The 11,700-nt window shown below is 48.1% G+C and overlaps 1 protein-coding gene across 2 annotated transcripts in view; it reads right to left on the reverse strand.

The window, feature by feature from the left end:
* The window catches only part of LOC124546004 (tight junction protein ZO-1), a 710,801-nt gene extending 699,798 nt beyond the window's left edge, over positions 1–11,003 (reverse strand). For both annotated transcript variants that reach the window (XM_047124988.1, XM_047124979.1), the window contains exon 1: positions 10,855–11,003. In XM_047124988.1, coding sequence (XP_046980944.1) covers positions 10,855–10,908 — 54 coding nt within the window. In that variant the 5' untranslated portion in view covers positions 10,909–11,003. The remainder of the gene's footprint in view (positions 1–10,854) is intronic.
* Between the last annotated feature and the right edge of the window lie 697 nt (positions 11,004–11,700).

An 11,700-nucleotide genomic window follows, 5' to 3' on the forward strand; every position in this document is an offset into this window, starting at 1 on the left:
TAGCATGCCGCGACAGCGTGGACGTGAACCGTATGTGCAGTTGACGGACTTTGAGCGAGGGCGTATAGTGGGCATGCGGGAGGCCGGGTGGACGTACCGCCGAATTGCTCAACATGTGGGGCGTGAGGTCTCCACAGTACATCGATGTTGTCGCCAGTGGTCGGCGGAAGGTGCACGTGCCCGTCGACCTGGGACCGGACCGCAGCGACGCACGGATGCACGCCAAGACCGTAGGATCCTACGCAGTGCCGTAGGGGACCACACCGCCACTTCCCAGCAAATTAGGGACACTGTTGCTCCTGGGGTATCGGCGAGGACCATTCGCAACTGTCTCCATGAAGCTGGGCTACGGTCCCGCACACCGTTAGGCCGTCTTCCGCTCACGCCCCAACATCGTGCAGCCCGCCACCAGTGGTGTCGCGACAGGCGTGAATGGAGGGACCAATGGAGACGTGTCGTCTTCAGCGATGAGAGTCGCTTCTGCCTTGGTGCCAATGATGGTCGTATGCGTGTTTGGCGCCGTGCAGGTGAGCGCCACAATCAGGACTGCATACGACCGAGGCACACAGGGCCAACACCCGGCATCATGGTGTGGGGAGCGATCTCCTACACTGGCCGTACACCACTGGTGGTCGTCGAGGGGACACTGAATAGTGCACGGTACATCCAAACCGTCATCGAACCCATCGTTCTACCATTCCTAGACCGGCAAGGGAACTTGCTGTTCCAACAGGACAATGCACGTCCGCATGTATCCCGTGCCACCCAACGTGCTCTAGAAGGTGTAAGTCAACTACCCTGGCCAGCAAGATCTCCGGATCTGTCCCCGATTGAGCATGTTTGGGACTGGATGAAGCGTCGTCTCACGCGGTCTGCACGTCCAGCACGAACGCTGGTCCAACTGAGGCGCCAGGTGGAAATGGCATGGCAAGCCGTTCCACAGGACTACATCCAGCATCTCTACGATCGTCTCCATGGGAGAATAGCAGCCTGCATTGCTGCGAAAGGTGGATATACACTGTACTAGTGCCGACATTGTGCATGCTCTGTTGCCTGTGTCTATGTGCCTGTGGTTCTGTCAGTGTGATCATGTGATGTATCTGACCCCAGGAATAGCCGGCCGAAGTGGCCGTGCGGTTAAAGGCGCTGCAGTCTGGAACCGCAAGACCGCTACGGTCGCAGGTTCGAATCCTGCCTCGGGCATGGATGTCCGTGATGTCCTTAGGTTAGTTAGGTTTAACTAGTTCTAAGTTCTAGGGGACTAATGACCTCAGCAGTTGAGTCCCATAGTGCTCAGAGCCATTTTTTTTTTGACCCCAGGAATGTGTCAATAAAGTTTCCCCTTCCTGGGACAATGAATTCACGGTGTTCTTATTTCAATTTCCAGGAGTGTATTTGTATGGCGTGTAGCCATGTATGGAAGTGAAACATGGACGATAAGTAGTTTGGACAAGAAGAGAATAGAAGCTTTCGAAATGTGGTGCTACAGAAGAATGCTGAAGATTAGATGGGTAGATCACATAACTAATGAGGAAGTATTGAACAGAATTGGGGAGAAGAGGAGTTTGTGGCACAACTTGACTAGAAGAAGGGATCGGTTGGTAGGACATGTTCTGTGGCATCGAGGGATCACCAATTTAGTACTGGAGGGCAGCGTGGAGGGTAAAAATCGTAGAGAGAGGCCAAGAGATGAATACACTAAGCAGATTCAGAAGGATGTAGGCTGCAGTAGGTACTGGGAGATGAAGGAGCTTGCACAGGATAGAGTAGCATGGAGAGCTGCATCAAACCAGTCTCAGGACTGAAGACCACAACAACAACAATAGCAATAAATATGTTCTGAGTAAAAAAAAAGAGCATTGCGTATTTTACAGTTCACTATTGTGTGTTACTTTCGTTGTGTGTGTGTACGAGCGCTGCCTTAGATCCTACGGATCCGTCCTAACAGAACACTGGTATCAATCTTTTTCAGCGGCAGCGAAATTTTCATCAAAATGGAAGCTCGCAGTCCTCAACATAAAGAGTGGGAGCAGCAGATAAAGTATTGACCCCACAACTGTGAGGAATGAAAACGAACAAGTCTGAAGGCGCAACGGAGGTCGCAGAGGATGGGATGCCGGCTGGTACCTCAGTTCAAGAGCGAAGTGTTGCGGTAGTGAAGTGCGGGAGAAGGTGTGGCCAACGGCGGGTGTCTGCGGCGGTCTGAAAGCGCGCCGTGCCTTCCTAAGCAGCTGTCGACCCTGGAGTACTGTCCAGCAGGCACTCGGCAGGAGTCACACGCAGGCCGGGCGCACGGCGCTCCCGCGGGCCTCACCAGCTTCGCCACTGCACTATCCGTCTGCAGAACGCGAGGGCGGAACAGCGCCTGTTAACACATTGACTGCCACCTGAGTGGCTCGCAGTTACACGGGTTGTGACGGCACGTGAGCCGTATTTGGTTCAGGGATACATTCTACTGTGGGCTGCGTGAGCCCTAACTGGCTCACATGCGAAGCCTCGTAGGTCTCACAGATAATGCGTTTCAACTACGGGTTTAAAAGTAATGACTCTCAATATTTTTGCGGTTGGTAGCCATGGTGATTCCTAACTGCAACCGTCAGAGGTATACTTAACAACGACCCAGCTATAGTAGTCTTTTGTTAGTTTTGCTGATTGGTCGTGTATGCTAGTTGAGGTTACGTTTGTGTATTTGATTAGTTTCCTAGTTTATTATTATGGCCAAAAGAAGCCAAACTTTTGAAGAACTTGAACAGCTAGTGAACGAGGCTATGCAAGACAGTTTATCAAATTGTAAAAGTGACATTTTTAATGTAGATTAGTTCTTACAAAGAAGAAAACAGCAACCAGCCACTATTAATACTGCTATTTATTTAGGTAAACAGCGTCGTTACCGGTTTCGAACTGGCAAGTTCATCATCAGACGGTTGTTCACATGATTTTCAAGATACACTTTACATTATCGTCCGTTTTCAATTTTTATTATTCCACTGTGGCGAAATATTTTTTGTGTGTTGTTGCCCTAAGGTAGAAAACAGTGTTTGAAGCGCCATATGTGAAAATAACTAACCTCCAAAAGATGAAATACAGCGTACATAAATATGTGAGGTTAAGTGGTTATGGTACTTGCGTCGAAAATTCCGCGCGATTTTGTTGCGAAGTTGCGGGATTGTATTTTTCAATATTCCTAAATATATCCAGCACTTACCTAATTTGTACAAATTACGTAAGTGCTGGATATTTGATAACACAGACAGCGACCTTGATAATGAACGTTATGTTGGAGACCGTACAAAGCAACAGAAGTGTTTTGAAAGTGATGACGAAGAGAGTGACTTTGAGGAATCGAATCTCTGTGATACGCCTAATCCAGTTAATACTTTTCTTATCACGTCTGGCTCTCCACAAGATACATTAGGCCCAGAAGACCCTCCCTGCTCTACAGGCCGTAATTATTTAAAACATCCATTGTTGCAAAATTATGTGGATGTGAGTGTAATACATAACGGCGGTAACTCCGAAAATGACGCCGATGAAACACCAGATGCGAATATTACCAATGTCACAGATCTAATATGGCCAGGTGCTACTAAGGGGCCAGAGATATTTCCTACGTGCTTTCCCCCCTTCTTTATCAAATAATGTTTTGGATACGTTGAGCAATTGTTCACCAGAGGAAGCGTATTTTTATCTCATTGAGTTTCTTGTGGCTGAAACAAATCGATATGGAAAACAAAAAATTGATTCTCAACAACTCAGTCGCAATTCCAGGCTAACGTAATGCAAAGAAACAAACATTGCAGAGATGAAACTTTTCTGTGGCATTATAATCTGGATGGCCTTGGTAAAAATGCCAAACTTAGTTTGCTATTGGAGCAAGGCGACGCTTTACTCTGACAAGGTCGGCTCCATTATGCCACGTAATCGGTTTGAAATGCTCCTCAGATTATTTCGTGCTTCTAATAATGAAACTAGAATTCAACAGGATAGACTCCGCAAAATCCAACCTCTCTTAGACCTGATAGTACCAAAATTCAAGGACACGATTTGTCCTCAAGAGGAAATTTGTATTGATGAGACTATCACTCCTTTTAGAGGACGTCTATCATTTCGGCAATATGGACCAAACAAAAGGCATAGGTATGGGGTAAAAGCCTTCAAACTTTGCCTTCCATCTGGCTATACATGGAACCTCTAAGTGTACGCTGGTAAGGAAGTAACTACAGTTGTTTGTGTTCCTCAAAAAGTACTTATGGAGTTACTTGACCTTTTGTTTTACAACCGGAGGACAATTGGTACAGTAGTGTATCACTGGATGCAGAACTAATCAATGCGTCCACACACCTTGTTGGCACTCTTAGGAGTAACAGAAAAGCTAACCCACACACCGTAATATTTACAAAACCGAAAAAAGGGCAAGCAGTATGTTCATAGAGCAACACAAAAATCTCCGTGATCAAATGGAAAGATAAATGGGATGTTTTGATGATTTAAACCAAACGATGATATGGTGCCTATAAAACGTAAAAATGGCGTGGAAGTTTCGAAACCCAAAGCAGTCGTGGACTACAATGCCATCAAGTCATTTATTTATGTATCCGATCAGATGAGCTCATACTCAACGACACTTCGGCGTACGGTCATATGGTAGAGAAAGACTGTTTTTTAAATCCTTTTTGGACGTCTTTTGTATATGTTCATGGTGTAGAACTTGGCAAACAAAGGATCCAAGTCCCGCATACAAATAATTCCTTTGAGGGAGCGCTCGACTCTACTACTATTGAATGCCAAATATCCACAACCATGAGCAACACTACAACCGTTCCAGGAAGATAACAGCCATCGCCTTGTGGCAGTAGAGGGACCAAAGCAGAGCAGTCGAAGCAGGTGCTCGGGAAGAACAGAAGAAAAAAAAAAGATGTTGCTAAGAAAGTGAAGAGGTTGAGCAATAAATGTGACAGTTTTACGTGCAAAGAGTGTTTCAGACACATTCACAATGCTGTGTGGGACCAAGTCAAGAAATTGTAAATAATATTATATATAGCTATTATAATGAAATAAGCTAAGCGTTTGAGTCATTTCTCGAAAAACGCCTTTTTTTATACCTATTGCGGTTTTAAATCAAATAAGCCGCATGTGGCTCATGTGGCACAGATTATAATTGTGTTAAATTGATGCCGCGCGGGATTAGCCGAGCGGTCTTAGGCGCTGCAGTCATGGACTGTGCGGCTGGTCCCGGCGGAGTTTCGAGTCCTCCCTCGGGCATGGGTGTGTGTGTTTGTCCTTAGGATAGTTTAGGTTAAGTAGTGTGTAAGCTTAGGGACTGATGACCTTAGCAGACAAGTCCCATAAGATTTCACACACATCTGAACATCATCATCTTCACTCATTCTCGAACAATTCTCGTAGTTCCTTATGTCCTCGCACCGTATCTGACGAAGCAAATTCTGGCGAACCCTTCGAGCTTCTCTTCTTGATATGCGCAGTTTCACCTACAATTGTCTCCATTTCGCTTTCTTTTCGAGCAATACGCTCGCCCCGACATCAAATTAAATGCTGTTGCACAGACGATTAACTGTTCGGCATCCACTCCCGAACATCGATGACGAAAAATTTTACAACCGTGATGTAACTCCAGTGAGTTAGTTTGGCTAACGAAGCTTTACAAAGCCTTTGACAGAGACCTTTGATAGGCCTTATCCTCGCTGCCACTGGGTAACGCCCCTCGGCCTCAGCCGCCAACAGCCTGCACTCGTCAGCCGTGCTGTGTGTGGACTGCAGGCTGGCTGCCGCCTGTGACGTCACCGCCTGCCCGCGGCTCCAGTAGAGCAGCCCTGGCAGTCAGAGTTCTGTTACTTTCACCCGTCTTCCCATTACACGCTTCGAAGACTTGTACCTCCAACAACACGTGGATTCACGTAAATCGACAAGACACAGTCGACGATTTGTACGTACGAGTTTCCATCGGCATTCTCCGGCATCGAAGTTCTGTGAACACTTCTCTCGCAGATGTAGACAATATTGCGGATATTAACGCATTTCAGTGTTCACGGGCTGCTTTCCGAGTCGTATTTACGTAACCTACACTGGCTGCAAATGGAAGTAGTATAGATTGTGCATCAGGAAGACATAAAATAAAGATGTTGCCGAAGAAGAAACAATGGTTATATAACAAGACCACGAGCTGCTCACGTCAGAATATAGAAAACATGTTAGAACTAATAACAAAGAACGTTTGTACTGAATAGATGACAACAGATTCAGCTAGATCTCCAGGTATCTTACGGAAAAGGAATTAACAACTATCTCGATTCAAGTGGTTAGGAAAGAATTGGAAAGGAATGCCACTAGAGAAGAAATACTGAAAAGAAAAACTTTTTTTAGAGAAAAAGCCTTGACGGATTGCACCGCAGGAGGTGAAAAATCTGGCACAAAGTGGCCTCAAAACAGAAAAAACAAACTTAGTGAAACAATGCAGGAATACTGGATAAAAAGGAAAAAACGAAGGATGAAGAACGTTAATGGCGTTCAAGCAAGAAGAAGAGGATCCCGCGAAAACAGTTCCTTCGCAGTCTTTAGCTTCTAGGCATTTACATTTCTATTTCCACTCACCCAAGCAGTCGAAGTGTGCACGTAATTTAAAGTTACGTACCTAAACTGATCTTTGCAGCTCACTGAACTGGTTCAAATGGCTCAGGCACTATGGTACTTAACATCTGAGGTCATCCGTCCCCTAGACTTAGAACTACTTAAACCTAACTAACCTAAGGACATCCGACACATCCATGCCCGAGGCAGGATTCGAACCCGCGACCGTAGCAACAGCACGGTTCCGGACTGAAGTGCCTAGAACCGCTCGGCCACAGCGGCCGGCCAGCTAAACTAACAAAGAGATTTTATGGTCTGTGTTCCTATGTAAATGGTCAGTTTGCCTCTTTCCTCGTCTGCAGTACACATTTCGCCGCTGTTATGTGTCAACAACAATGAGTGACAATTCTGCGCGACTCATCCTCCACGTATGTGGCGCCCAACTATATTTTGTCGTCCTGCACGGTCCAGTACGTCCTAATATACATTTTTGCTTAATAATTCCGAACCGGCCGCTGCGGACGAGCGGTTGTATGCGCTTCAATCCGGAACCGCGCTGCTGCTACGGTCGCAGGTTCGAATCCTGCCTCGGGCATGGATGTGTGTGATATTCTTAGGTTAGTTAGGTTTAAATACACTACTGGCCATCCAAATTGCTACACCAAGAAGAAATGCAGATGATAAACGGGTATTCATTGGACAAATATATTATAGTAGAACTGACATGTTATTACATTTTCACGCAATTTGGGTGCATACATCCTGAGAAATCAGTACCCAGAACAACCACCTCTGGCCGTAATGAAGACCTTGATACGCCTGGGCATTGAGTCAAACAGAGCTTGGATGGCGTGTACATGTACAATGCCCATCCAGCTTCAACATGATACCACAGTTCATGAAGAGTAGTGACTGGCGTAATGTGACGAGCCAATTGCTCGGCCACCATTGACCAGACGTTTCCAATTGGTGAGAGATCTGGAGAATGTGCTGGCCAGGGCAGCAGTCGAACATTTTCTGTATCCAGAAAGGCCCGTACAGGACCTGCAACATGCGGTCGTGCTTTATCGTGCTGAAATGTAGGGTTTCGCAGGGATCGAATGAAGAGTGGAGCCACGGGTCGTTACATCTGAAATGTAGCGTCAAGTGTTCAAAGTGCTGTCAATGCGAACAATAAGTGACCGAGAGGTGTAACCAATGGCATCCCATATCATCACGCCAGGTGATACGCCAGTATGACGATGACGAATACACCCTTCCAATGTGCGTTCACCGCGATGTTGCCAAACACGGATGCGACCATCATGATGCTGTAAACAGAACCTAGGTTCATCCGAAAAAATGACGTTTTGCCATTCGTGCATCCAGGTTCGTCGCTGAGTACACCATCGCAGGCGCTCCAGTAGTGTAGTTCTTAGTCTAGGGGACTGATGACCTCAGATGTTAAGTCCCATAGTGCTTAGAGCCAGTCGAACCATTTATCGCAAATTCCGAAATGTTTGCATCACGGTTTACTAGTGCGTTTTCAAACAAGCCTTTATCCGTGTCCCGTGCTTCCTTACCACTGCACGCCGTGCATATTCCAGGCCATCAGACCAGCGCACAAACTATGCGCGGGTGGGGGTGGGGGGTGGGGGTGGGGAAGGCGGCCGCGTCTCCTCTACTCCACAGCTGCGCGACGTCGCCTCATGTACAGCCACCCTCTGAAAACTCGCCTCGATGCGGCAAACGTACAAGTGCGGAATCGAGTCTGACAGTCTGCACGCACACTGACACTGGCCGTGGCATTCAGTAATTCGACTGTCAATCACGACATCGCCAGAGGAACTCGGCCTGGCTGATTCTTCGCTACAGCTGGCAGACAAGACTATCCACCCGCAAAGCTGACAAGGAAATCTCCCCACACACCCCCTTCATATTTAGTGGTAAGAGGCACAGGGGACAGAGAGCCCGTAAAAAACTGAACACAGATCAATCATGAAAACCGAAAGAAGATGTACTGAACTGTGAAAAAAAGATTCAAATTTGTATCTGTGTCGTAGTGTAACATCCGTTTGCAACAGCGAGGTGTAAGTAGACATCAATTGATTCTGCACAACTACCCTATTAGCAGTCGAAAGGAAGTGGCTTTCGAATGGGAATCGCTAACTTTTGATGACAGTGGGAGAAGCCAACCGAATCCGCCACCGGCGAACACGTCTGGTCTAGACCTACCATACACGGCGTTAGTGACAGTACGCGTGTCACGTGACGAGAATCTTGTACGGCTGGTGAGTGGGATATGCCTCCTTGTCCGATTTAGATGATTGTATGAATGTACTACCAACGAAATGATGAAAATATAATAGCCTAGTTTCGTCACATGCGCCGGAACAAACGAGCGCAACGGTTTCAGAGTCACACAGTTTCTCTGTGCTGTTTCACAACGTAAGTTTTTAACGTTTTTGAAGTTGCCTTCCGGTTTTGTAGCATTGACAAGTTCACACCCGTTTATTTGTTGTTTTTAATTCTGTGAAACGTCTATGTGGTATCTTGTCTCACTGTTCATCACGTTTACTTGCGACGGTAACGTATTATTACCACATGACTCACATTCTATAACCAATGTACAGTATGACAACTACCAAGGCAACAGAAAGAGAACGAACATTTCAATGACCGGACGGACAGTTCACAATGTTGTGAAAAAAGAAATAGAAGATAGTTTTGAACACGGTTCGACCACTTCACAATCCATGGCCAGTTAACCACGACGCTGTGGCTGTTGATCTTCGTCCAGTATTGCATTTGTTAAGCTTGAACCGTTTACTGTTTCTATTTTGCTTTTTTTTTTCAGTGCAGTACGCCTTCTTCCTGTTTTCATGCTCGATCAGTGTTCAGCTTTTGACGGGCTGACCATCCACCGAGTCATCTTACCACTATATCTGAGGGGTGGTGGTGGTGGTGGTGGTGGCGGCGGAGGGGGGGTTGGTGTGATGGGAAGTTTCCCTCGTAAGTGATGTACCAGCCTTGTCCTCGCCTTCCTGTTGCATTGGTGCACGCTTTACCAGAATCAATCCCGCCTCATCACTGCATCTGCGAAGGAGAAGAGAGGTGTTGTAGGCTGCACTCCGCGCGGGTCCTGCTTGATGTAAGGCCCGGACCTGTCCGTTGTGGCAGCGAGTGAATCAGCCGCTGATCACGCCGCCAGTGGTTCAGCTACGTGAAATCCCGAGTGAGGGGCTGTAAACTGTGTGTTACGCTGCGGAGTGCGCACGTGCAGGAACACGGGACTGTGGCGTCGCCCGCTGACATCGCAAGGTACTCTACCCACGCAAACCAGACTCTTGTTACACAGACGAATTGTGTGGTCTCGTGTCTTTTTAACCTTTATGAACACGTTTATTCTGTTTTCGTTACTCACTGCGAATGCTGGACGAGCGAATTAAGTGTTCTCCCAGAAGAGAGAAAAAGCCTAGAGTAGGCCATACGCACAAATAAGAACGTAAATAGAGGACGTTTTTTAATGGAAAATGTTTTGAGTGTGATAAAAGTCAAATCTTTTTATCGAGAAAAATAATTTTCTCCGTTGTTTGGCAGTTAGGGGGGAAACGAGATACAAAGGATAAAGTGAAAAGCCCCTATTTACAGCCTTGTAAATATTGTTTGATGTTTTCGTCGAGTAGATAAATGTGGACTTTTGAACTGTCTTTACGACAAATGGCTCTGAGCACTATGGGACTTAACATCTATGGTCATCAGTCCCCTAGAACTTAGAAGTACTTAAACCTAACTAACCTAAGGACATCACACAACACCCAGTCATCACGAGGCAGAGAAAATCCCTGACCCCGTCGGGAATCGAATCCGGGCGCGGGAAGCGTGAACGCTACCGCACGACCACGAGCTGCGGACAAGCTCTTTACGACATTTTTCCTACTGTCTTATTTCTCACTTTAGCGTACGATCCTCGTCGAGAACACCCACTACGAATTTTCCACCGATCATTACCACTGCTCGCTCCTGCATTGCGCACATTTCGAATTTTCAGTACAAAGGGCGCTCCTGACACCTTTCACTCGCCGAACTGCGCAGCAGACAACTGAGTTGTACACGAGGCGACCACTGGTGACAGGAGGGACTGCGTACACGACCGAAACGCCAGAGGCGCTGCAGTAGACTCACTTGCCACTAGTCACTCCCGGTGAAACGGGCTCAGAATTGACGGCCGTCGTCGGCACGCGAGACGAAGTGGCGCGCGGCCTCGAGGAATGTGGGCCCGGCACTCACCTGGTCGGCGGCGGAGGGCCCGCCCTCGAGAGGGCGCGCCGCGTCGCGCTCCATGGCGGCGCCGCCGTCAGCAGGCGCCGGACATGCACGCTCCACGCTCCAGCGGGCGCCCGGGGGAACACGACACAGCACTCGCGGCGCGCACTCACACCTCCTGGGGCCGCAGCCGACTGCCGGCTCCCAGCACGCTGCCAACTTGTTGCCCGCGCCTTCTCCGTGGAAGGGAGAGGCCTCAAGATGGCGGCCTACTAACCTTGGCGCGCGGTTGCCACGTCGCGGCGCCGGCGGCGCGCCCGCGCTAACCACTAACCCACAGCAGCCGCCGCACGCCGCCGCCGCCGCGCTCTGTAATTCGCGCATTCCTTCCCTCCCCTCACCCCGCAGCCGGGGCGATTCGGCCGTCGCCGGGCCACCCCGCTGCCGGCTAAACAAACGTTCGCCACACCTTCCTGCCCCGCTGCAAGCTGAAGCTGTGAGTCGCTCGCCTCGTGATTCCGACAGTTTCCCAATACTGATCACACCTTCCGAATAGAAAAGTGTCTGCCCATCCACAATTCCTATTGCTACGATCTCCACCTGCGAGAGTATATTGTTGTTGTTGTTGTTGTTGTGGTCTTCAGTCCTGAGACTGGTTTGATGCAGCTCTCCATGCTACCTGTCCTGTGCAAGCTTCTTCATCTCCCAGTACTTACTGCAACCTGCATCCTTCTGAATCTGCTTAGTGTATTCATCTCTTGGTCTCCCTCTACGATTTTTACCCTCCACGCTGCCCTCCAATACTAAATTTGTGATCCCTTGATGCTTTCAGAACATGTCCTACCAATCGATCCCTTCTTCTTTTCAAGT

The sequence above is a fragment of the Schistocerca americana genome, chromosome 1 (genome assembly GCF_021461395.2).
Source record: "Schistocerca americana isolate TAMUIC-IGC-003095 chromosome 1, iqSchAmer2.1, whole genome shotgun sequence".
NCBI classification, from domain to species: Eukaryota; Metazoa; Arthropoda; class Insecta; order Orthoptera; family Acrididae; genus Schistocerca; species Schistocerca americana.